This window comes from Canis lupus, chromosome 33, assembly GCF_003254725.2.
Source record: "Canis lupus dingo isolate Sandy chromosome 33, ASM325472v2, whole genome shotgun sequence".
In the NCBI taxonomy this organism is placed as follows: Eukaryota; Metazoa; Chordata; class Mammalia; order Carnivora; family Canidae; genus Canis; species Canis lupus.
This window is the reverse complement of record NC_064275.1, coordinates 13626160-13648898: the sequence shown is the minus strand read 5'-3', so window position 1 is coordinate 13648898 and position 22739 is coordinate 13626160. Positions and strand designations below refer to the sequence as shown.

General features: G+C 36.4%; 1 protein-coding gene and 1 long non-coding RNA gene across 2 annotated transcripts in view; one reads left to right on the top strand and one right to left on the bottom strand.

The window, feature by feature from the left end:
• Positions 1-22739, bottom strand: part of LOC112678913 (uncharacterized) — a 164731-nt gene that overhangs the window by 60651 nt on the left and 81341 nt on the right. The gene's annotated exons all lie outside the window — the stretch shown is intronic.
• Positions 1-22739, top strand: part of IFT57 (intraflagellar transport 57) — a 53426-nt gene that overhangs the window by 19278 nt on the left and 11409 nt on the right. Inside the window, exon 6 of the mRNA XM_025478334.3 lies at positions 8101-8223. Within this exon, the coding sequence (XP_025334119.1) occupies positions 8101-8223 (123 nt within the window). The remainder of the gene's footprint in view (positions 1-8100; positions 8224-22739) is intronic.

Here is a 22739-nt window from a genome sequence, read left to right as displayed (position 1 = left end):
AACTGCTCTATACATCACTTTTTTCATTTGCAAAATGGGGATAAGACTTCTTGATTCATGGTGCTATTATAGGCATTTAACATAGCAAAGCATCTAATACCATGCTTGGCATATAAAAATAGTAATAGTAACTGTTAAAATATATTGGGGCTTAATTATGTGCCAGGAACTATGCCTTTAAATACGTTATATGATTTAATCCTCACCACAACCCTCCCAATAAGGAGGGTACTATTCTCCCCATCTTACAGATGGGAACCCTGAGATTTAGAGAGATTATGTAATTTGACCAATAGCTAATAAATGATAGAGAGAGGATTTGAAGAGAGATGGGATTCCAGATCCATTGTCTTGACATTTACACCAAACTATGGCAGTTCTCAAGACAATTTAGTTCCCTTTTCCTTGAGTATTGGGACTATGTAATCTTGACAGTTAATTGGATTTTCATGTCCCTCTTAGTAGATATATGAATTGAACTCTCCAAATGTATTTGGTTACTGGTATATCCATAAGGTTGCCATTTCAGAGAAAAAAAAAGCCTTATAGAAATTCATTACATAAAGAATTTTTTTTCATTTTTTTTTCATTACATAAAGAATTAAACTTACTTTGGCATACTCTATAACACCAACTCTCATATCTATGGTAGTTTTTCCACACAAACTTCTTGGAGTACTTTCTTTTGGTTTTTATCTTGAGAAAATAAAAAATCAGGGATGATTTTACCTTAGCACTTATGCACATTAAAGTAGCTTAAAGCAGTAGCAAAGACAGGTGTTTGAGATATTAAACAGAAATAATTACTGGAAGTTATATTCTCATTCAAAAATAATTTCAGATTTCTTATTAGAAAATTAAATTGATTTTGTGTTTAGGAAGCTTTTTAACTTTTTTGATTTGTGAGCATAATTTATTGAAATCCTAGTCCACATTATAACAGAATAAAATTTCTTTTGATAGTTTTAAAATTGAATTGAAAACTTTTATGAACTCCATATATTTAAAGACAGAGGCTACCATCTATCTATTCCTTTTGATGGGTTATAGCCAGGGTTTAATTTTGTTATTCTGAACAAATCTGAAAATACGTTTTATATCATATTAAACATTTTTCTTCATCGTAATACAGTGTTAAATCATTTAAAACCTAATTTGAAAAGAAAATAGTGAATCAGACTCATGATTTATGCTTCTTTAATCATGAAGAAGAATTGACTTGTAGGAACATGAAAAGTTTTAACTCTGTGCTTTAAATATGATTTGTTAAAAAATCACTGGATTTTAAGGGAACACTTTTCTTGATTGAAATGTCTTTATCCCTCTAGCTTTTTATTGATCGATGATAAAGAAAGAGGGACACTAGAAAACCCTGTTTAATACACAGAAATTCTAGGTCTACTTGGGTGGCTCTGTTGGTTAAGCTTCCAACTCTTGATTTCAGCTCAGGTCATGATCTCAGGGTCCTGGGGTTGAGCCCCAAGATGGGCTCCTTGCTCAGCACAGAGTCTGCTTGAGATCCTCTCCCTCTACCCTTCCCCCTCACAATCGCACTCTCTCTCACAATGAAATAAATCTTTAAAAAAATAATAGCAATACCATATAAATGCAGTACTTAGCTTGTTGGCCACCTGTCCTATTACCTATCTGCAACAAAACATCAAATTAGGAAGATTGCAAAAAAGGCCTCTGAGCAGCCAAAATAAGTATAACTACTTCCATTAAAAAAAATATCTATGAAGGGGCACCTGGGTGGCTCAGTCCACTGAGCATCAGTCTCTTGGTTTAGGCTCAGGTCTTGATCTCAGGGTGGTGAGATAGAGCCCCAGTGTAGGGCTCTGCACTCAGTTTGGAGTCTGTCCCTCTCCTTCCCCCTTGGCCCCTCTCCCCTACTCACATGTGCCTCTCTGTCTCTCTCTCTCAAATAAACAAAAAAAATTTAAAAAAAAAAAAACCTCTGAAGGATCCCAACCTCATCACCACCATCACCACCACCACCACTCTTAGCAGCTCTCACATATTTCTCCTGTATTCTTACTTTGCCCAAATTCTAACAAACTTAGATATTAGGTTTCTAAGCCCACAGAAGTTTAGGAGGAGGAAGAGGTATTACAGGCAGTCAAGTAGACAGCCAGAGGTGATCATTGGCATTTGATACCAGGAGGCTACAGGAAAACTTTAAAAGCAGACATAAAAATGCAAAAATTATAGCTACCTGGGAACATTTAATCAATACCCAGGTTTCTCAGTCCTGAGAGCATCACTGTATTAGAGAACTAGTATAATAAGGCACATCATAAAAAGATTAATTTATGGTCAGTAAATGTCAGCATTTACCAGTTTCCAGAATCCATTCTAACAGTGGTATCTCATTCTTACAAGACATAGGGATTTGGGCTTGGTAATTGAAGATTCAAGAACCTCTGCTTGCTCTTGCTTCATTAGTTCAGTGTTAGGATCTTCTGAAGCTTCCTTTATCTCTCACTTTCACCTGGAGGTCTGTGAATCCAGTTTCTCCCCAGGCCCTCATGCAATCTAGGTTTTCTTGGCCAGCCTCCTATCTGAACTTAAGATCTCTCTGCAACTTTTGATGCAAGGTCTCCATTCCCAAGGAAATATCTTCTCACGGATCCCTGACTCTTGAGCTTCACTCTTGGGTATGCCCATGTATCCATATGTGTTCCCTTTACCAGACAAGGTATTTCTCCATCAATAATAAGGGGAAGTAGGGGATCCCTGGGTGGCGCAGTGGTTTGGCGCCTGCCTTTGGCCCAGGGCGCGATCCTGGAGACCCGGGATCGAATCCCACGTCGGGCTCCCGGTGCATGGAGCCTGCTTCTCCCTCTGCCTGTGTCTCTGCCTCTCTCTCTCTCTGTGACTATCATAAACAAATAAAAAATTAAAAAAAATAAAATAATAATAAGGGGAAGTGGGCAGCCCCGGTGGCGCAGTGGTTTAGTGCCGCCTGCAGCCTGGGGTGTGATCCTGGAGACCCGGGATCGAGTCCCACATTGGGCTTCCTGCATGGGGCCTGCTTCTCCCTCTGCCTGTGTCTCTGCCTCTCTCTCGCTCTCTCTGAATGAATAAATAAATAAATCTTTAAAAAAAATAATAAGGGGAAGTACTGTAGGGTATCCATGATTAGTCAGGTTTTTAAAAGTCTACTTTACCCTACTTCTAGCTTTCTTCCTTCTTCATTCCCAATGGAATGTCTTAACTAGAGCTAACTGTCCAACCTGATTTGGACTCTTGGGATCAAAAGATCCTCTGGTACTAAATTTTTGTTATTATAGCAGAACTGAAATGAATGCGTAACTGTTGCTGGTATCAGGAAGTCATAGTCAACTTTGCTTTGTCCAATAATGTTTAGTCCCCTTTCCCTTATGGGGTTTCCCAATAATGAGTATGTACTACATACTAGAAATAGTTTCAGTCCAAAGAGATTTTTTTTTAATTCTTTAAGATGGTAATTCGTCAGGTATACAAAAATGTGATCAGTGTTTCTACTGTATCACTTGTAACAGTTTTCTGTATTAATACTTGTTAATGGTAATTGTCTTTCTCTGATTGACTTATTTTGCTTAGTATAATACCCTCTATTTCCATCCACATCAATGCAAATGGCAAGATTTCGTTTTTGATGGCTGTGTAATATTCCATTATATATGTGTGTGTGTATACACACATATATACATATATATATAGCACATCTTTATTCATTCAATTATAACATTTTACTCATGTGGAATTTAAGAAACAAAACAGAGGATCATAGGGGAAGGGAGGGAAAAATAAAACAAGACAAAATCAGAGAGGGAGACAAATTGTAAGAGACTCTTTTTTTTTTTTTTTGTAAGAGACTCTTAACCATAGGAAACAAACTGAGGGTTGCTGGAAAGGAGGGAAGTGGGGGGATGGGGTAACTGAGTGATGGACATCAAGGAGGGCACATGATGTAATGAGCAGTGAGTGTTAAATAAGACTGGTGAATCACTGAATCTACCTCTGAAACTAATAATACATTATATGTTAATTGAATTTAAGTTAAAAAAATACTTATTAATGGGCTAGTCTCCTTCTGTTAGTGTCAGATCTATTACTTCCCCTACTGGTAGTCATGGCCTACCTGGAATCTTCAGTGTTAAGAGGTGAAAATATTTTGAGGTTGTATCAAATTTTGTATTGCATTTAACCTAGAGTGACAGCTTCACAGCACTATGTAGGTTATCCAACAGCTCAGAGACTGCAAAGGGCTTTATTTACCCTCCCCTGCTGATATGTGAAGCCTTCCCTTATTCTAATCCTGTAACCATAAGACTAGCCACATCCAATTTTATACACACACACACACACACACACACACATATATACACAGATACACACACACAGACATCCAACTGTATGTGTTTATATGTTTAAACATATACAGAATATAGTATTCAGATGCTTAACTCTCCCATTAATATTTCTTGGGAAAAGAGATTACTACTTGCAACAGGATTCTAAGCAGGCTTTTAACATTGCATGTTTGATCCTCACTCTTTTTGCCCAGGTTTATATTATAGGATGGTTTAGACTGTTGTCTTTAGTTCTTCCTTTGGCAGTCTTAGGGTCAGTTTTCATATTTTTTTTTCCCTTGGGTCCTTTTATTACCTCCATAAACTAGCCCAAGACTCTCCCTAACAGGCTATAAACTCTGCAGGCAGGGATTAAATCCTTTTATCTTCCCACACCAAACACAGTGCCTGGATTCTTACCTTGCATGTTATAGAAGCTTTACAAATGGCTTACTGGTAAATTAATTAAGTATAAGTAAAGACTTCTGGATAGCCTGTGTCTTATTGAGCTTCTAATTGTTTCTTCAGCAGCATTAGCTAGAAAACACAATTTCCCAGGAGCTATGTTTTATCTTACTTAGTTAATGTGTTTTTAGAGAAGGACTGGGACTTTGTCATGCTGATATAAAATTTTGATTAAGAGAAAACAGCAGTTTATTTCTGTTTTCTAATATATCCACATAAAGTACCATTTGTTAAATGGAGATACAATTGGGAAGGAAAGGTTTTCTCAAGTTATTATAACTAAGACATGATATAATTTTAAAGTGATTTCTACTTCATATGTAGGGCTTGCTCAGTTAATGTATCCAGTTATTAGGCATTAGGAAATTTTGACTGAGGAACAAGGTTAGGAAATAGATGTGCAAACATAGAAACAGAAAGAGACTGTATAGTTTGAATAAGTTAATGCTGCTCTACCAAGCCTAATGATCTCTTTTTGCCCTTCCTCATTTAGTAATTGGGCCATTTCCCCCCAATATATTAACTGTGGCCTAGGAGTGAGTGAAAACATTTAAGCTGCTATATTAAATCACTTTAGGATATTGGGAATAGGAATTTGCAAATCATTGCTTAAGGGAACCAAATAAGAACTTAAGAAGAGTAAATGCAACTTACTAAAGGGCCCAATATAAGGCAAACAGTAGCTTTTGCCCTGGGATGTCTTAATGCAGTGTGTGATTTCCATGTACTTTAGTAACTCTTTGATTCTGATCTGATTCAGATAGGGCCACTGCTAACCTGTATTCCTTTGGGAAAACTAGAAAAATGTGCCCTTCCTTGAGGAAAATTTTTGAGTATGTTCTGCACAACTTGAACAATCCAATGAATTCAGCCCTGAAGAAAGTGGGACTTCGGACGAGTACCCTCACCAGCCTTGTTTGGTGATTCTGGACTCCACCTTCCTGTAGGGAAAGGGAAGAAGAAGGAATGGGAATGAGGGGAATGGAGTTGAGAATTGGCTCCAGGATTTAATCAGCAGTACCTAACTGCAGTTCACTCAAATGGTGGTTCCATAAACCAAACTTATTTTTAAATCAGTGACCAGAACATCTGCATTCTATTAAGAATCATTCAAAACTGCTGCTGAGAGGACAAAGGACATGCCCCTTTGGTTCAGCCTGGCTCTGTGGGATTGGGGTGTGGGGGCCCATCACCATGGCAGGAGCAAGCCACACACACAGCCCCCAAATGTCGGGACTTACGTACCACTAGCAGTGCATACCTCTTCCCACTCCACCCCACCCCATCCCCATCAGTCTACTCTGTTTGGTACAGAAAATAAGCCAGTCAGAATTGGGCCTCCTCGAACTAGGGACAGGTACTGGGATGTGCCAATGAGTGAGCAAGCACCTAGTTCTTCCAAGTATATGCATGCTGTGGGTGCCAGGGTGGGGTGACATGAGAGAAAACTTTCCCCATGTCTTTAGGTTTCAACTGGGAGACTCAGTATCTCTTCTCCTGCTGTCACATGTCTCATAAAACTTCACCCATGTCTGTCTTGTGCATACTGCCACTTGCCACCTCTCTCCAGCCATGGTGCTCTTGTGCTACCCTGATTCAGTTCACATAGATGTACGTAGTGTATTCTGTTAGTACTCAAAATAATACAATGTTTCTATATTAAAGTGAGCACCTTAATGCTTAAAGCGGAATCTTAAACATTTTCCACTTAGAATTTCCACATTTTACTTATATTAATGCTTATATTTTTTATGCTTCTGTTTTTTTAAGTAGAATATACCTGAAAAAATTCAGATCACATATTGTAGAATGTGAAAGCATTGTATTACTTATCCATCCTCTAATTGCATGGTTAGAACTATACAGCTCCCTGAATTTCTGAACAGAAAGCAACATATGCTCCTTTTAAGGTTCTGAGTCTGTTCAGGACTTGCTAATATGAGCTAGGAGGTAGGAGAGAGAGGCTTTCTCATGCCAGTGGTGCTCTAGAGACTCAGTTGGGAGTTTAAAGCCCCTAAACACCTCAATCTCCCACCAAAATACAAATCTCAATATAAGGTTTTTCTTAGCGTTAGACTGGATTGGAAAGACTAGTCTAATGAACTTCTGTTTCAGAAATGTCTTTTAGTGACATAAATTCACACTGAGAATGAAATTTCACCATGAGCTTATTTATGCAATCTCTTTTTTCCTTTGCCTTGTAGAATCTTAAAGTAAATTTAAGACATCATGTCCATTTACCTGTAAATATTTCAGCATTTGTCTCTAGAAGGCCTTGGCATGATAACCCATCATGCCATTATAATACCTACAAAATTAGTAATAATTCCTTATATCATCTAATACTCTTCCACATTCAAATTTCCCTGATTGTCTCAAAAACATCTTTTTATGGATTGTTCAAACTAGACTCCGTCTACGTTGTATCTGGCTGTTTATGTTTCTCAGGTCTCTTTTTTTCTATATTAATAAATTTTTACATGTTTTCTGTACATTTTCTTTTATCAAGGAAGCTTAAAGAAAAAATTGCTACTAAAATTAATGTGTTAGGCTATATTGTTAAATCATTAATTTGTATATTCTTCACATTTTCAGATCTAGATATACTTAATGCTGAAAGGCTGGGAAAATGAAAAAGAAGAGAGAAAAAATTTTCCTTTTGTAATTCAAAAACAGGCTTGAATTGATTTTATTTCTCAACAGTGGAAATCAAATGCAGAAATGTGGCCTCCACCCTATCTGAGTTCAAATAGGTCTGTGTTAAACCACATTTTAAAGCTATGTTATAGTTTGACCTAACAAATATCACTTTAATTATGGATAAAAAATTTGTAAGTAGTGACTTCTTGGCTTCTGGGATCTTGTCTTTTTTGTCTTTCAGATTGGAGGTCTGTGTTTCAGTATAGAAAACTCAAACTGAGACAATGTTTTCTTACCAAATGTGTGAATGTTTGTACTCCTTTACTGTTACCAATTAACATAACTAAATGACTTGTTCACTTGATAGTATTCCCATTGAGTTCACTCTGATATCTCAAAAGCATTGTGTGTTTTTTTTTTTTGTCAGAATGGTTGAAATCATATATTTGCTTCTTTTTAAAAATGCTAATTTTGCTATCCTAGCAGGTTTGTGCATTGTTTTCCTTCAATGTGGATAGAAGGACAGATAAGAACTTCTGCCACTGTAATTTTAACACTACCATGCTTGATATAAATTGTGCAGTCCTGCTAAAATGCCTCAAAATTTTACTGTTTCTTTTTATAAACTCTCAATCTTGTGATATCTTTCCTTTCTTAGGATATGAACGAGTCTGCCAAACAAGAAGATATTTTGGAATCCACAACAGATGCTGCAGAATGGAGTCTCGAAGTGGAACGTGTACTACCACAACTGAAAGTCACGATTAGGACTGACAATAAGGTAGAGAGGATACAACACATTTTGTTCAAATCGAGCTTCATAAGGCAATTTCAGGGTCAGGGGTACTCCTGATTATATGAATGATTTAAGGTGGTGGGATTCAGTTTCCATTGTTTTGTCTTAACTAAGATTTAGTAAATTGTTGTTGAGTGAATCCACAATGTAAAGAAGGAAAAAGAAAGGAATAGATCTTTAAAGTGTTTTGGAACACTTGTCATGTTTCCCTGGGCTTGAGGAGCATTTTCTCAATACATTTTGATGTATTTTCTTAGAAATTGTATCTTGTTTAGATGAATAATGAACAAAATTGGAATTTCATGACTGTATACCAACAGAACATAGTTAGAAAATGGTTTTGGAATCCTGCTGGATGGTAGAATGGAAGATATTCTGGAAGTTGCCTTACATAATCTATTTGGTACATATGATTAAAAGTCAAATAGTAAGCAAGTAATCAAAGCATTTGCATTAAGATTTGCAGATTGGGCCAGATGAACTGACCCATTTAATCAAGTTCCTGCTTCCTTTTTACTTAGAATTTACAAGAACTTTAGAACAAACTGGTCAATACTATTCTCATTGATACTATAATAATGTCTACAGAAGGGACTTGAGAGACGTCTAGTAAAGAAACTAAAGGGTTTTTATCCTTGAGGCTGGAGAAAAGCACCAGTGTTATGGATCAAGGTTCTAGGAAAAATATGGTCCTTATCTATCCCCAAAGATTGCTGTTTTCAGAGTGCCTTGGAAACAAATTCATTCTCAGGATGTCTGAACTTGAGCTTGTAAAACTGTGTCCTAGAGAGGGTACGAAGTAGCCTAGACTCCTAGGGCAGTCCTACAATAGGGTAAAGGCAGCAAAGATCTTACTAGACTGAGCAGCTGTGGAATAAGCTTAAAGGTAAGTGGGCAGATCCTGCAGCCTATTTATTTACCTAAACATAATGGATCTCCATTATTTGACTACATTAGGTAGGAGTGAATTCTTTGTTTGCATATATCTTATATGTAGATATATATTAATACGGATTTCTTCATTGATTCAATTCCTGCTGGAAGTCATAATTTGCAAATATATGATTTTTTGGTAAAAATGCAATTTCTAATTCTTTAATTTTATAAGAAATCTGGTAAAATTAAAAATCAGTATTATTGTGATTCTAGTTAGAATGACATGTTAAAATAACCATGTAGTTAGGAATTCTCAGGTACATCTTAATCCCACAAGGAAGCAAGTTTAGTTTACTTTCAAGCTAAGTAAACTGGAAATTCAGCATCTCATTTAGAACCTAATAGGTTCACACAGGAGTGTTTTTTAAAGTATGGCCATTGATTTCTACATAATGGGAGTAACTGAGTAAAGAAAGAATACAAATGTAACTTCTAACATACAGTTTTACAAAACTGAGTACAAGTCAAATTCTACTACAAACCTGTATTATAGTAATCAGAATCCTGGGTTCTTACAGGGTCGATGATTTCCTTATCTGGGGAAGAATTAACGAGGTGAAAGTTGGCCTCTTAGTCTCATGCCATATATGACCAGCCTTGATCTTATGAGGATATACTGTGCCAAATTAATTATATAGCTAAATTTTATAAGCAACATTCTGAAATACCAGATAAAATTTTGAGGTTTTTTTCTTTATATGAATATCATTTTGAATTTAGATTTTTGTGGTAAAATATACTGACCTAAATAATATTTGAGTGCTTTTTCAGAATTCTTCTCTATGTCATGTGGTCTTTATATCTAGTATTTCACAAACTCTAAGTATTTCAGAGGTATCAAATGGGAAATACAGGTTTGGGGTCAATTCTTTACTCAGCTTTACTTAAGAAAAACAAAATTATACACTGACTTGAGAAAATAAGGGGCTAATGAATAAAAAAAATGTTTTTCATGCCTCAGAAATAAAAATAATCTGGTCATGGATGAGGTTTCTCAAGGGCTCACTATCCTCCTCCATCTGAAGAAGTTGACTCCTGCATCATGATAGATCCCATTCTTCCTTAACTCCTGACTCTACGAAAAACAAGCCCTCTACTTTCTTTTGGCCAAAACAATTATCTTTCACTCAACACAGGCTATTTAGGACATTTAGAGAATTTAGCTTTGTGTCTGAGGGAAAATGAGTTTTTTTTCAGATCAATGTGCTTTACTGATCACTGTTAGATTAATTTTTAAGTAGCATAGAGATGTGGGAAATAAGTAATACAGGGCCTCAATTATTTAAATCCATTATAAAGTTCTTGAAAATGACCTTGTGTTAGTTGTAAAAGGAGAAAGATTTATACGATCTGAAGAGAAACTTGTGTTAGTTGTAAATAAGTCCCATCTTTATTTAGCACTGGATCAAATGTTTGTTTTGCTTTCTTTTCCCACAAAAGTATATTCCTTGTATGCTTCTTGCCAGGTAATTACCAAAAGAAAAAGAAAAAAGTAACTCTCCTTTTCTGTTGTTTTTGTATATTATAGTATATATGCTTTGATGAGATCCTCTCATATACTAATATTTTATTTTATATCCTCCATAATGTTGTAATTAGGTTTTTATTAGTAGGCTAGCTTATCCTTTTTTTCTGGCACCATTTGTTACTGTTGACAGTTTTCAAAGAATGCAAACAAATTTTAATATTAGCTTAAGCAAATTACAATTGGGAAAATACATATGTTGCCAAAAATAATATGTTCCACAACTGAAGATGAAGGACTTTTGTCATAGCTTGAATGGACCATATTAGTAGTTCCCTTTTTAGAGCTGGTTATAGAGAATGCTCCTGATGATTAATTCTAGAGTGTTATATACCCAGTGACCAACTCAGATCTGCCCTAACTTGGAATAATGTGTCTAAACACATAGTCAGAAGTTCTGCCAAGAGTGAATAAATTCAGCCAAATCCTGGGTTACTGCTTTCTAGTTAATTTTTCAGTTATGACCAAGTGAGTAAGGCTCTGGAGTCAATTCCTTAGAAGGGCAGTCTGAGGACAGCTAAACTAGAGTAGACGTCAGTGCCATCTAATCAAATTATCTGTGCGTATTATTTGTACACTGTGACTATGTATCTTATACTTTTGTTCTTTACCTCCTCATTTTTTCTCTTTATAGCTCTTTCCCTGTCTTCTTGTGTGTTTTTATCTCTTTTTTTATTGTTTTTTTTTTTTGTTAGACCATCAGTGGTGCCCACAAGTGTTACAAAAGTTGTCTGGTGAAATTTAGAACTAAGAGCAAACATCTGTGATTATAATCAGACTAGACTTAAATCTACAACTGGTCAAGAATTATCGTAATCTGAGTCTTTTTAAAATACACTTTTGGGGATCCCTGGGTGGCGCAGGGACACAGACAGAGGGAGAAGCAGGCTCCATGCACCGGGAGCCCGACGTGGGATTCGATCCCGGGTCTCCAGGATCGCACCCTGGGCCAAAGGCAGGCGCCAAACCGCTGCGCCACCCAGGGATCCCCCAAGTACAGTTCTTAACACTTCACTTATATTAATTCATTTAATCCTTTCCACTGCCCTATTAGCTACAGGTACCTTTTACTGCAGGAGAAGAAACTGAACCACAGTGAAATGAAGCAATTTGCTTTTGCCTAGTGACAGATAAGATTTGAGCCTACAACCCAAGCCCTTACCTATTTGATTAGTGACAATATTGCATGAATTCTAAATCCAGGTTACTTGAGTCCAAATCCTGGCTCTAATACTTACTAGCCGTTGGACCCTGTGGGCAAGTTCCAACCACTCTGTCTCAGTTTCCTCATCTGCACAATGGAGTGCCTTATAAAACTGATCTCAAAGAGTTATTAAAGGGATTAAATGAATTCACATATCTTAAACACTTAGAATGCTGTCAGGAGAATCACTTAATATATATTGATCACCATTTCTGCGTAGTTTTATGTGCATACAGTTGAGATTACACCTCTTTTTTTAAAAAAAAACATGATAGTACATCATGAGCAGTTCCACACATCCTTAGCACTGATAAGCCATAACTTTAGCTGAGTGGCAGGGGGCAGAGATGGCTTGGCCAAGCTTAGCAGGTTGGGGTGAAACCAGGAGGTCTAAGATCTTGCTGGGGGAATGGCCAGCCAGCCAGAGTCATGTAACAGTGGATGGTTAGAATATGGGCAAGCATAAGGACCAGAAGATCTGAGAATATAGACCAATAGCAAGAAGGGAAGCCCACCAGTGAGTCATTTTAGAGAAACAAGTGGTTGTTGAAGGTGGAGGTACTTTGTGAAATTCATTGAAAAATAATATTTTCCATCATGACTGAAATATTTTTAATTCCATAATAGTAATTTTTTAAAAACTTTAAAGTGAATCAGTTGACAGTTGCTGCCTAGAATAATAATGGTAGTTGAGACTGAGCTGCCAAAGAATTCTACATGTTCCATAATTTCTGGGGAAATAAAAGATGTGGTTGCCTATTCATATAGATTTCACTTTCTGTATTTTTTATTAATTTTGAATCACTAACTAATGTTTCTTGAAGAAAATTATTCTTTTTTAGTTTTCTTTTTCTTTTTTTTAAATAAAAAACAAGCCATATTTGACTTTGTGGAAAAAAAGAGACCATCTACATGAGAACAAAGACTATGTATTCACAGCTTGCTGTAACAAAGGAGTTAGTCACCATCACCTGCATTTGGCAGACATAGGGCAGGCAGGAGTATATGAAAGATTTATTGTGAGAAAAAGGGGAAGCCTTCAGAAATGTTCAGATAAGACTGGAGATTTGGAGGCAGGCTAACTAGAAGCAGGGCTTTCTATGTGACTGGTTAGGGGAGGATATGTGGCTTTGTCTGGTTGGTCCTACATTGGAAGCAGGTTGGTGAGGAGAAAAACTGAGGAAACCAGCAGTTACTAAATCCTTACCATTTTCAGCCAATTTCTCTCAGAAGTTATGGTTTGACTTCCTGGACTAGTTGCTTCAGATTGTGGGTCAGAATTCTATTTTATATAATGGCCTGGGCATTGTCTGCTGTCCATTCATATATTCAGTCTCTCAGCTTCATCCATCTAACCAAAGGAAAGTGGCTTCTTAAAATGATCAGTCTTACCAGTCTTTATCAGTAGAATGACTTTTTTTTCAAGACAAGGGTTTTTACCAAAATGGAAACCAAGTAAACATTAATAATATTTATTCCTGTTCCCAGAAATAAGGAAGAGCAGAAAGTGTGAAATCAGTTTTCAACTAAACCTTACATAGGCCCTTTTCTTCAATTATACAGTATTTATTCCTAAACAATTGTATATTATAATGATTTAATATGAGGTGTTTAATGCAATGAACAAATGTTCTATCATGCTTTAATGCCCTGTGGATATTGTAATTAAAATTTTGATTAATGACTTAAATTGATTTTTTTCCAAATTATAATTAAATATTTCCTGCTTTGTTGTTTTAAAAGATAGTTGGCTAAGTACCCCCCTTCATTCCTCCAAAATGTCTCCTACTCATTATGTAAATCTTCAGGTTCATTACAAGAATTTAGATAAAGAGATTATATATTTTTTTAAAGGCTTTGGAAGTATTACAGCATGTGTTTCTAATTATTTCAAGCCTTTGATTCACTGAACTGCTTTTTTACATCCTTACCTGTTTATCAGTGTCTGGCTTTCTTAGGGTGCAGTTGTAAAAAGGACTTTAAACTTTAAATTTCAACTCCAAACAACTGGATTTTGTATTAACGTAAATAAACCATACAGGTGTTGCCTTGGGTAATTCACAGCAAGAAACCTTTCTGGAAGAGTCATTGTGCTAAGGACAGAATCATTGCAATAGTCTTGAGCCCTTGGGCTTTCTAGTCACTGTAAGAGCTAAAACCTAAGAGGGAGGAGAGAGGCCTTTATTAATCAGCAGGTGGAATTCCATTTAAATGAACCTAGAGGAACCACAGAATTACTATATTAGATTTAAGTCTCTTCAAATTGGAAGCCAAATCCTGCAGAAAATGTACAATAGTAGGCTTTCTCTTTTTACTATTATAGACACATCTGTATCTGGAAGCAAGAGAAGAGGGTATTTTTCTCATTCCAAAGCAATGCAGAGAGTAACTTGCTTTGACCTTCTGCCATTGCTGTGTTTTGATGCGGTATAAGAAGAATGTTAATAAAATTGAGCTTTCTAAATGTTTCTGACCTGCAAGGATTTATGAATTGTTATAGTTTGGAAATAAGGAGCGTTTCTTAAGACTTGTGTTCTGGTTGTTAGACAGGCTATATTGATAGGATTCTTGCATCCATGAGCAAAAAGGTATAATATATTCTGTGGGCTAGGATACAAGAATACAGTTTATGTATATAGTAGTCATTAAAATGTGATTCTGCCTCTTTGAATAATGGAGATACTACATTTATAATTCTTAAAGATTTTTCTGGTAGACAGACCTTTTGCTGAGAAATACTCACATAATTAAAAAAAAATAAGGCACCAAATAAAAAAAAAATCAGCTTTTTTACAATTACCAGTAACAAATGTAAATACAGGTGGCAATAAGTTGGTCTCCATGAGGCTCCATGCAGGAGTAATAGCTCCAATTACTGTCACAAATGTTTGTAATTGTATCTATTGCTGCCAGACAATAAATGCTTTTTAATATAGTAAGGCCATAAATGTACATGCTGCTGTTGTTTAAACAAAATACAATTTTCAGCAAATTTATCCTTGAAACACCTGCTATAATCAAAAAGAGGTGAATGCTATCAAAATAAACTGCCTAAATTAACTAGACACACATACATTTTTAGAGCAGCCTGCATGATTACTCAACTGCCACGTTGTCTCAAAGAATGAGGGGAAATATTCACTGATGGACGTTTACAAGCAAGCTTTCTTTAAAGGAGACAACAAAAAACAGTATTGCTTTGGATTGTGTTATTTTTAAAGCATGGTGTTATTTTGTGGACTTAAAGTTTTATTCACTGTTTCTTTCTTTTTCTTAAGCTGGTCAACTATTTTTTTTTTTCTTTTAGCATATGGGTCATGTGCAAATATCTGGATTGTGGAAAAGAATACTGTGCTTAAAATTATATATGTAAAGCTACTGCAAAGGGGTGGAGAAAAATCCAGCCATCCTTAAGCAACTGAAAACGATTTTTAGCTGCTTCTGTCACAGTCTTGTTGAACATTCAGGATATTTTGTTTAAAGATAGTTGATGATGCCTTCCTTCCTATTTACCCTGACTATGATAAATGTTTCAACTGGATCAAGGAAAGGTTTCATTTATCACAAGTCGAAATAGGAGAACAAGTGTTTTTGCTTTAGAGATTACCATCAGCTCTAACTAAAGAGCATCAGCAGTGGTAGCAGATTTTAAGGAAATAACCAATAAAGACTGCATGTTATATAAACACTGCAGAGGGACATTACTAAGGCCTCACAGCAGAGATACCTCAAATAGACCTTTGTGATTGAGAGCAGTGAATTAATATATATTGATTATAATTAAAATTTCTAGACTGCCTAAATATTTCATTATTGCAAAGTATGATTTAATGTTTCCTTTAAGTTACTTAATGTAAAAATATGAATTGAAACAGAAACCATTTGTCATATGGGCCTCCCTATGAAATGTACTTTTTAATAGGTTTGATTCATTGTTCCAATCAATGATATTAGAGTAGTTCTCACTATCACTGTTTTATTATTAAATTTCTTATTATGTGGTCAAAATTTACTTCCATAGCCTTTATCCCATTATATTTTACTCTGTTTCCTTATGCGAAGATAATGATTTGTTTCTTGGTTCTTCAAATATGCAGATGGCTCTACTTATTTTTTTAGTATCATATGAGATCAAGGTTTTGGTTAGTAGATTCTTTTTTTTTTTTAATAGTTATTTTTTTTATTTATTTATGATAGTCACAGAGAGAGAGAGGGGGGGGGAGAGACATAGGCAGAGGGAGAAGCAGGCCCCATGCACCGGGAGCCCGATGTGGGATTCGATCCCAGGTCTCCAAGATCGCGCCCTGGGCCAAAGGCAGGCGCCAAACCACTGCGCCACCCAGGGATCCCTGGTTAGTATATTCTTGAGGGATTGTCAAGGTTGTCTCTTCTGGCTATGCATTGTGGTTACTCAGCACCCTGTGAAGTAATTATGTTCTGATTTGACTTGAGTGCTCCTGCATTGGCAGAAAGGCCCCACTCACTCCCTGTCTGCCTTGCCAGATCTCTTCTCTGAGCTTGTAACTCCTAAAGTCTAGAAACCCTCACTTGGGAGATTTCTATGGCCATATAGAAGGGGTGTGGATGGAGTAAGCATGAATAATAAGTCAGAGTCAACATACGAAAACACTTTAGTAACAGATGGTAGTCAGTAAAGATAATCTCTGAGCACACATTAGAAATGTAATTATTTAACTAACAAGGTATTTTATTTAGAGATTATAGGTCTCTAGTTTCAGTTCAACTACAGGCAGGTGTGAGAATACTAGTGATTGTTAGCTTTAGCTTACCCTCTATGCACACTGTCTTATTCTTCTCTACATCAAGAGGATATCTAGAAAGCAGGAACTTTCCTGAGGAAACTCGTATTTCCAGCACTAGTGGATTTCTGTATTCCCTGCAACAAATATATACGTACAACATATACCACACATACGTACTCAACTTCTCTTAAGTCATATGTTTAGTTCTTTGAACACTTACAAAGAAAAATCATGTTTTCACACCACAAATGTTTATCACAGAAGACTTTAAGCTGCTGGTGATGAAAGAAAAATGTCACATTAAAAATTTCAGAAAAGCCACATTCTGTAATCATCTTACAACCTGACAGGCATTTTTCATTAAGAAAGAAATTCAGTCTCATGTAAAAAAATATTATGGACAATGTCTCTCTTTCTCTCTCACACACATACACAAATAGGTGCACAAACATGAGCCATGACGAAGCTGAAAATTAATCTAACAATTAGAACAAGAAGAAGAGATTGCAAAACTGCTTGTGCAAAGTGGCATAAAGAGAATATAGATAATATTCTGTTATTAGAGAAGGGAGTGTTCTGGGTGGAGGAGGGAAATCCGCTGCTCTTTTCCTTGCACTGCAAACATGATGGATTATCGACCTGTCCCAGCAACATTTGCTACAGTGAACTTAAGACATATGCAACCACTTCTATCAAGCTGTCTTCTCTGCTTTTTTCACTTAACCTGATTCCCTGCCATCAGATTTCCAAAGAATTTTATCATTGACCATGGATGGGGTATTAAACATGTCAGGAACAGCAGTATTCCACATTGAAATCTTGAGACTGATCACTTTTGGACTGCCGCTCACACATGGCCCTCCCTCTCTACTGCTGCAGCTACAGTTACAGTTTTAATAACTGAATCTCTCTCCCTGTGGCTGAAACAGAGATGAAATGTCCAGATCCCCTTTACAAGTAAGGACTTGGTGCCTAGCCACAGAGAGTGTGGTCCACAGATAACCTGTGGCTGTCTGCTCCCTTGATGGCAGAGAACTTTCTAGCCCAGCTCATGCCCTTCCAGGCTAGCCCACGTCTGGGCTTATGTGAATTGTTGATAGTATTATAAATAATACTACTTTGAAAATTCTGGCACATGTCTTTTTGTAAACATCTGTACACATTTCTACTGGCATTTCTACTAGGCGTGGAATTGCTAGGTCATACTGTATGTGTATGTTCAGCTTTAGCAGATCCTGCCAAATAATATTTGAAGATGCTTGTACAGATGTATACTCCTCCCAGCAGGTGTGTGAAAGCACCAGTTGCTCCACGTCTTTATCAACATTAAATATCGAGTCTTTTTCACATTTTGTCATCATAATAGATATGCTGTGGTCTTATTGCCATTTTAATTGGCATTTCCCTGATGACTGCTGAGGTTGGGCCCCTTTCCATATGTTTATGTGACCTTTGGCTATCTTGTCTTTTGCTATTGGGTTATCTGCTTTTTCTTTAGATTTATAGAAATTATTTTTATACTCTGGATATGAGTCCTTTGTCAGATATATGTATTGCAAATATATACTCTTTAACTTTTCTTTTCACTCTTACTGGTATGTTATGATAAACAGTGGCCTATTTTAATATACTCAAAGTGATCTTTTTTAGGAGAAAGGAGTATGGCTAATATTTATGTTTTATTTAAGAATCTTTGCTTACCCCAATGCTATGAAGTTATTCTCCTATGTTTTCTTTTTGAAGCTTTATTGCTTTACTTTTTGCATTGAGTTCTGTGATTCATCTAGCATTATCCTGATGTCTGGTGTGAGGTAGAACCCAAGATTTATTTGGTTTTCATATATGTATGTTTCATATATGTATTTAATATATAAAATATATATATATATTTTATTGCACTAGCCTATTCTTTCATACTACTGAAAATGGTATCTTTTTAGATTTTTATTTTCTGTTTATTGCTGGTATATAAAAATAATTATGGGGGCACCTGAATGGCTTAGTCAGCTGAGTGGCCAACTCTTGATTTCAGCTCAGGTCATGATCTTAGGGTCATGGAATCAAACTCTGTGTTGGGTTCTGTGCTCAGTGTGGAGTCTACTGGAGATTCTTTCTTTCTCCCTCCGCACCTCCCCAACAAATAAACAAACAAACAAACAAACAAACAAAATCTTTAAAAAATACTGTTCTGTGTGTGTATATACAGACACATCTGTAGCAAACAGGCTAAATTCACTTATTCATTTTAACGATAGGCCTAAGGGTTATTTTGCATCCTCAGTGTATATATCATCTGCAAATAACATCAGTTTTATTTTTTTCTTTACAAGCCTTACCCTTTTATTTCTTTTATCTTTCCTTGTATAGCAGTTAAGAACTCTAGTCTATGGTGGATATAGGTGGTATTAGCAGGGAGAAAGCTTTCAATATTTCAGTTTTGCCATTAAGTATGATGTTAACTTTATGGCTTTTTTTTAAAAAAAAATAATTTTTAATTGGTGTTCAATTTGCCAACATACAGAATAACACCCAGTTCTTATCCCGTCAAGTGTCCCCCTCAGTGCCCGTCACCCACTCACCCCCACCCCCCGCCCTCCTCCCCTTCCACCACCCCTAGTTCCTTTCCCAGAGTTAGGAGTCTTTATGTTCTGTCTCCCTTTCTGATATTTCCCACACATTTCTTCTCCCTTCCCTTAAATTCCCTTTCACTATTATTTATATTCCCCAAATGAATGAGAACATACACTGTTTGTCCTTCTCCGATTGACTTACTTCACTCAGCATAATACCCTCCAGTTCCATCCACGTTGAAGCAAATGGTGGGTATTTGTCGTTTCTAATGGCTGAGGAATATTCCATTGTATACATAGACCACATCTTCTTTATCCATTCATCTTTCGATGGACACCGAGGCTCCTTCCACAGTTTGGCTATTGTGGACATTGCTGCTATAAACATCGGGGTGCAGGTGTCCCGGTGTTTCATTGCATCTGAATCTTTGGGGTAAATCCCCAGCAGTGCAATTGCTGGGTCGTAGGGCCGGTCTATTTTTAACTCTTTGAGGAACCTCCACACAGTTTTCCAGAGTGGCTGCACCAGTTCCCATTCCCACCAACAGTGTAAGAGGGTTCCCTTTTCTCTGCATCCTCTCCAACATTTGTTGTTTCCTGCCTTGTTAATTTTCCCCATTCTCACTGGTGTGAGGTGGTATCTCATTGTGGTTTTGATTTGTATTTCCCTGATGGCAAGTGATGCGGAGCATTTTCTCATGTGCATGTTGGCCATGTCTATGTCTTCCTCTGTGAGATTTCTCTTCATGTCTTTTGCCCATTTCATGATTGGATTGTTTGTTTCTTTGGTGTTGAGTTTAAGAAGTTCTTTATAGATCTTGGAAACTAGCCCTTTATCTGATACGTCATTTGCAAATATCTTCTCCCATTCTGTAGGTTGTCTTTTAGTTTTGTTGACTGTATCCTTTGCTGTGCAAAAGCTTCTTATCTTGATGAAGTCCCAATAGTTCATTTTTGCTTTTGTTTCTTTTGCCTTCGTGGATGTGTCTTGCAAGAAGTTACTGTGGCCAAGTTCAAAAAGGGTGTTGCCTGTGTTCTCCTCTAGGATTTTGATGGAATCTTGTCTTACATTTAGATCTTTCATCCATTTTGAGTTTATCTTTGTGTATGGTGAAAGAGAGTGATCTAGTTTCATTCTTCTGCATGTGGATGTCCAATTTTCCCAGCACCATTTATTGAAGAGACTGTCTTTCTTCCAATGGATAGTCTTTCCTCCTTTATCGAATATTAGTTGACCATAAAGTTCAGGGTCCACTTCTGGGTTCTCTATTGTGTTCCATTGATCTATGTGTCTGTTTTTGTGCCAGTACCACACTGTCTTGATGACCACAGCTTTGTAGTACAACCTGAAATCTGGCATTGTGATGCCCCCAGCTATGGTTTTCTTTTTTAAAATTCCCCTGGCTATTCGGGGTCTTTTCTGATTCCACACAAATCTTAAAATAATTTGTTCTAACTCTCTGAAGAAAGTCCATGGTATTTTGATAGGGATTGCATTAAACGTGTAAATTGCCCTGGGTAACATTGACATTTTCACAATATTAATTCTGCCAATCCATGAGCATGGAATATTTTTCCATCTCTTTGTGTCTTCCTCAATTTCTTTCAGAAGTGTTCTGTAGTTTTTAGGGTATAGATCCTTTATCTCTTTGGTTAGGTTTATTCCTAGGTATCTTATGCTTTTGGGTGCAATTGTAAATGGGAGTGACTCCTTAATTTCTCTTTCTTCAGTCTCATTGTTAGTGTATAGAAATGCCACTGATTTCTGGGCATTGATTTTGTATCCTGCCACGCTACCAAATTGCTGTATGAGTTCTAGCAATCTTGGGGTGGAGGCTTTTGGGTTTTCTATGTAGAGTATCATGTCATCGGTGAAGAGAGAGAGTTTGACCTCTTCTTTGCCAATTTGAATGCCTTTCATGTCTTTTTGTTGTCTGATTGCTGAGGCTAGGACTTCCAGTACTATGTTGAATAGCAGTGGTGAGAGGGCCATCCCTGTCTTGTTTCTGATCTTAGGGGAAAGGCTCCCAGTGCTTCCCCAACTTTATGACTTTTATGAACACCCTTTACTAGAGTAAGGAGTCTCCCTTTTGTTCCTAGTTTGCTAAGAGTTATTATGAATGGATGTTACATTTTTTCAAATGATGTTTTTCTTCATCTATTAAGAGGATCATATGATTTATTTCCTTTTTTTTTTCTCTTACTACAATGGATTATATTGATTGATTTTGGGGTATTAGACTAACCTTGCATTTTGGAATAAATGCAACTTAATCATGATATATTATCCTTTTTGCATATTACTGGATTCGACTTGCTGGTATTTTGTTGAGAATTTTTATATCAATGTTTATAAAAGATACTGATCTGTAATTTTTCCTGTTTTTTTAGGTGTCTTTGTCAGGTTTTAATGTAATGCTATGCAGGCCTCATAAAATAAGTTGGCAATTGCTTTTTTTGTTGTTGTTCTCTGGTATTTGTATAAAGTTGTTGTTATTCCTTAAATGTTTGAGAAAATTCACCAATGAAGCCATCTGGGTCTGGATATTTCTTTGTGAGAAAGTTTTTAATTGCATACGTTTATGCTAAAACTGTTTTAAATTCATTTTTTTATGATACGATTGATATATAAATACCAGTTTGGAAATATTCAAATAGTACAGGTAAAACTGAAGTCTCCTTTAACCATTACCCCCTTAAAATTTTTAGTTATATTTTACTACATTTCATCAGGCAAATGAGAAGTAATGATATGGTCTCTGCAAGTTTGCTCTGTACTGTTGACTTGCCTATAAGATTGAGCGGTCTACTTTAAAGTAGCTATGTCTCAATTTCCTCATCTTATGAGTGTTTTTAAAAGAATTGTATGTGATGATGTATGGATAGTGCTTAACATAGTGCCTGACACATACTAGACATTCCTTGAATGTTAACATTGAAGCTATTATTAGATGTAAAAGGATCTCGGAATGGATGTGACTATTGGGGATCTACTCTATACTCAAGGAAGAAAATAGAAAAGTATTCTAAGTAGCCAAAATAGAAATCACAAAAAACTATGTACTGAAGCTCATGCGTTTTATTTATAGGAGAGTCTGATAAATCTTTCTTTGAAACCAACATATAGTTGTTTCAGAGATTATTCTAACAAGGTTGGTTAAACAGATTGTTCATCCACAGCAGATTAGAAGCAGCAAACCTCCTGTAGCATCTAAGCTTTAGCAAAACAATCGAGCTAAGAAACATTTATTATGTGCAAGCCTGAATTGAAAGTTGTCAGTTTCTTGTGCTCCTTATTGAAATTGGGTGACAAAGCAAGGAAATGAAAGAAGCAGCTCAGTGTAATGGAAAAATCTGTGAGTGAGAGAAAGGACATTTGGTTTCCTATTCATTTTGTAATTGACATGGTAAAAATCATACCACCTCAATTTGTTGCCCAATCTGTGAAATGGAGGTACAGGATTTCCTCCCCAGAGTGATCTCAAAAATCCACAGGGCAATTC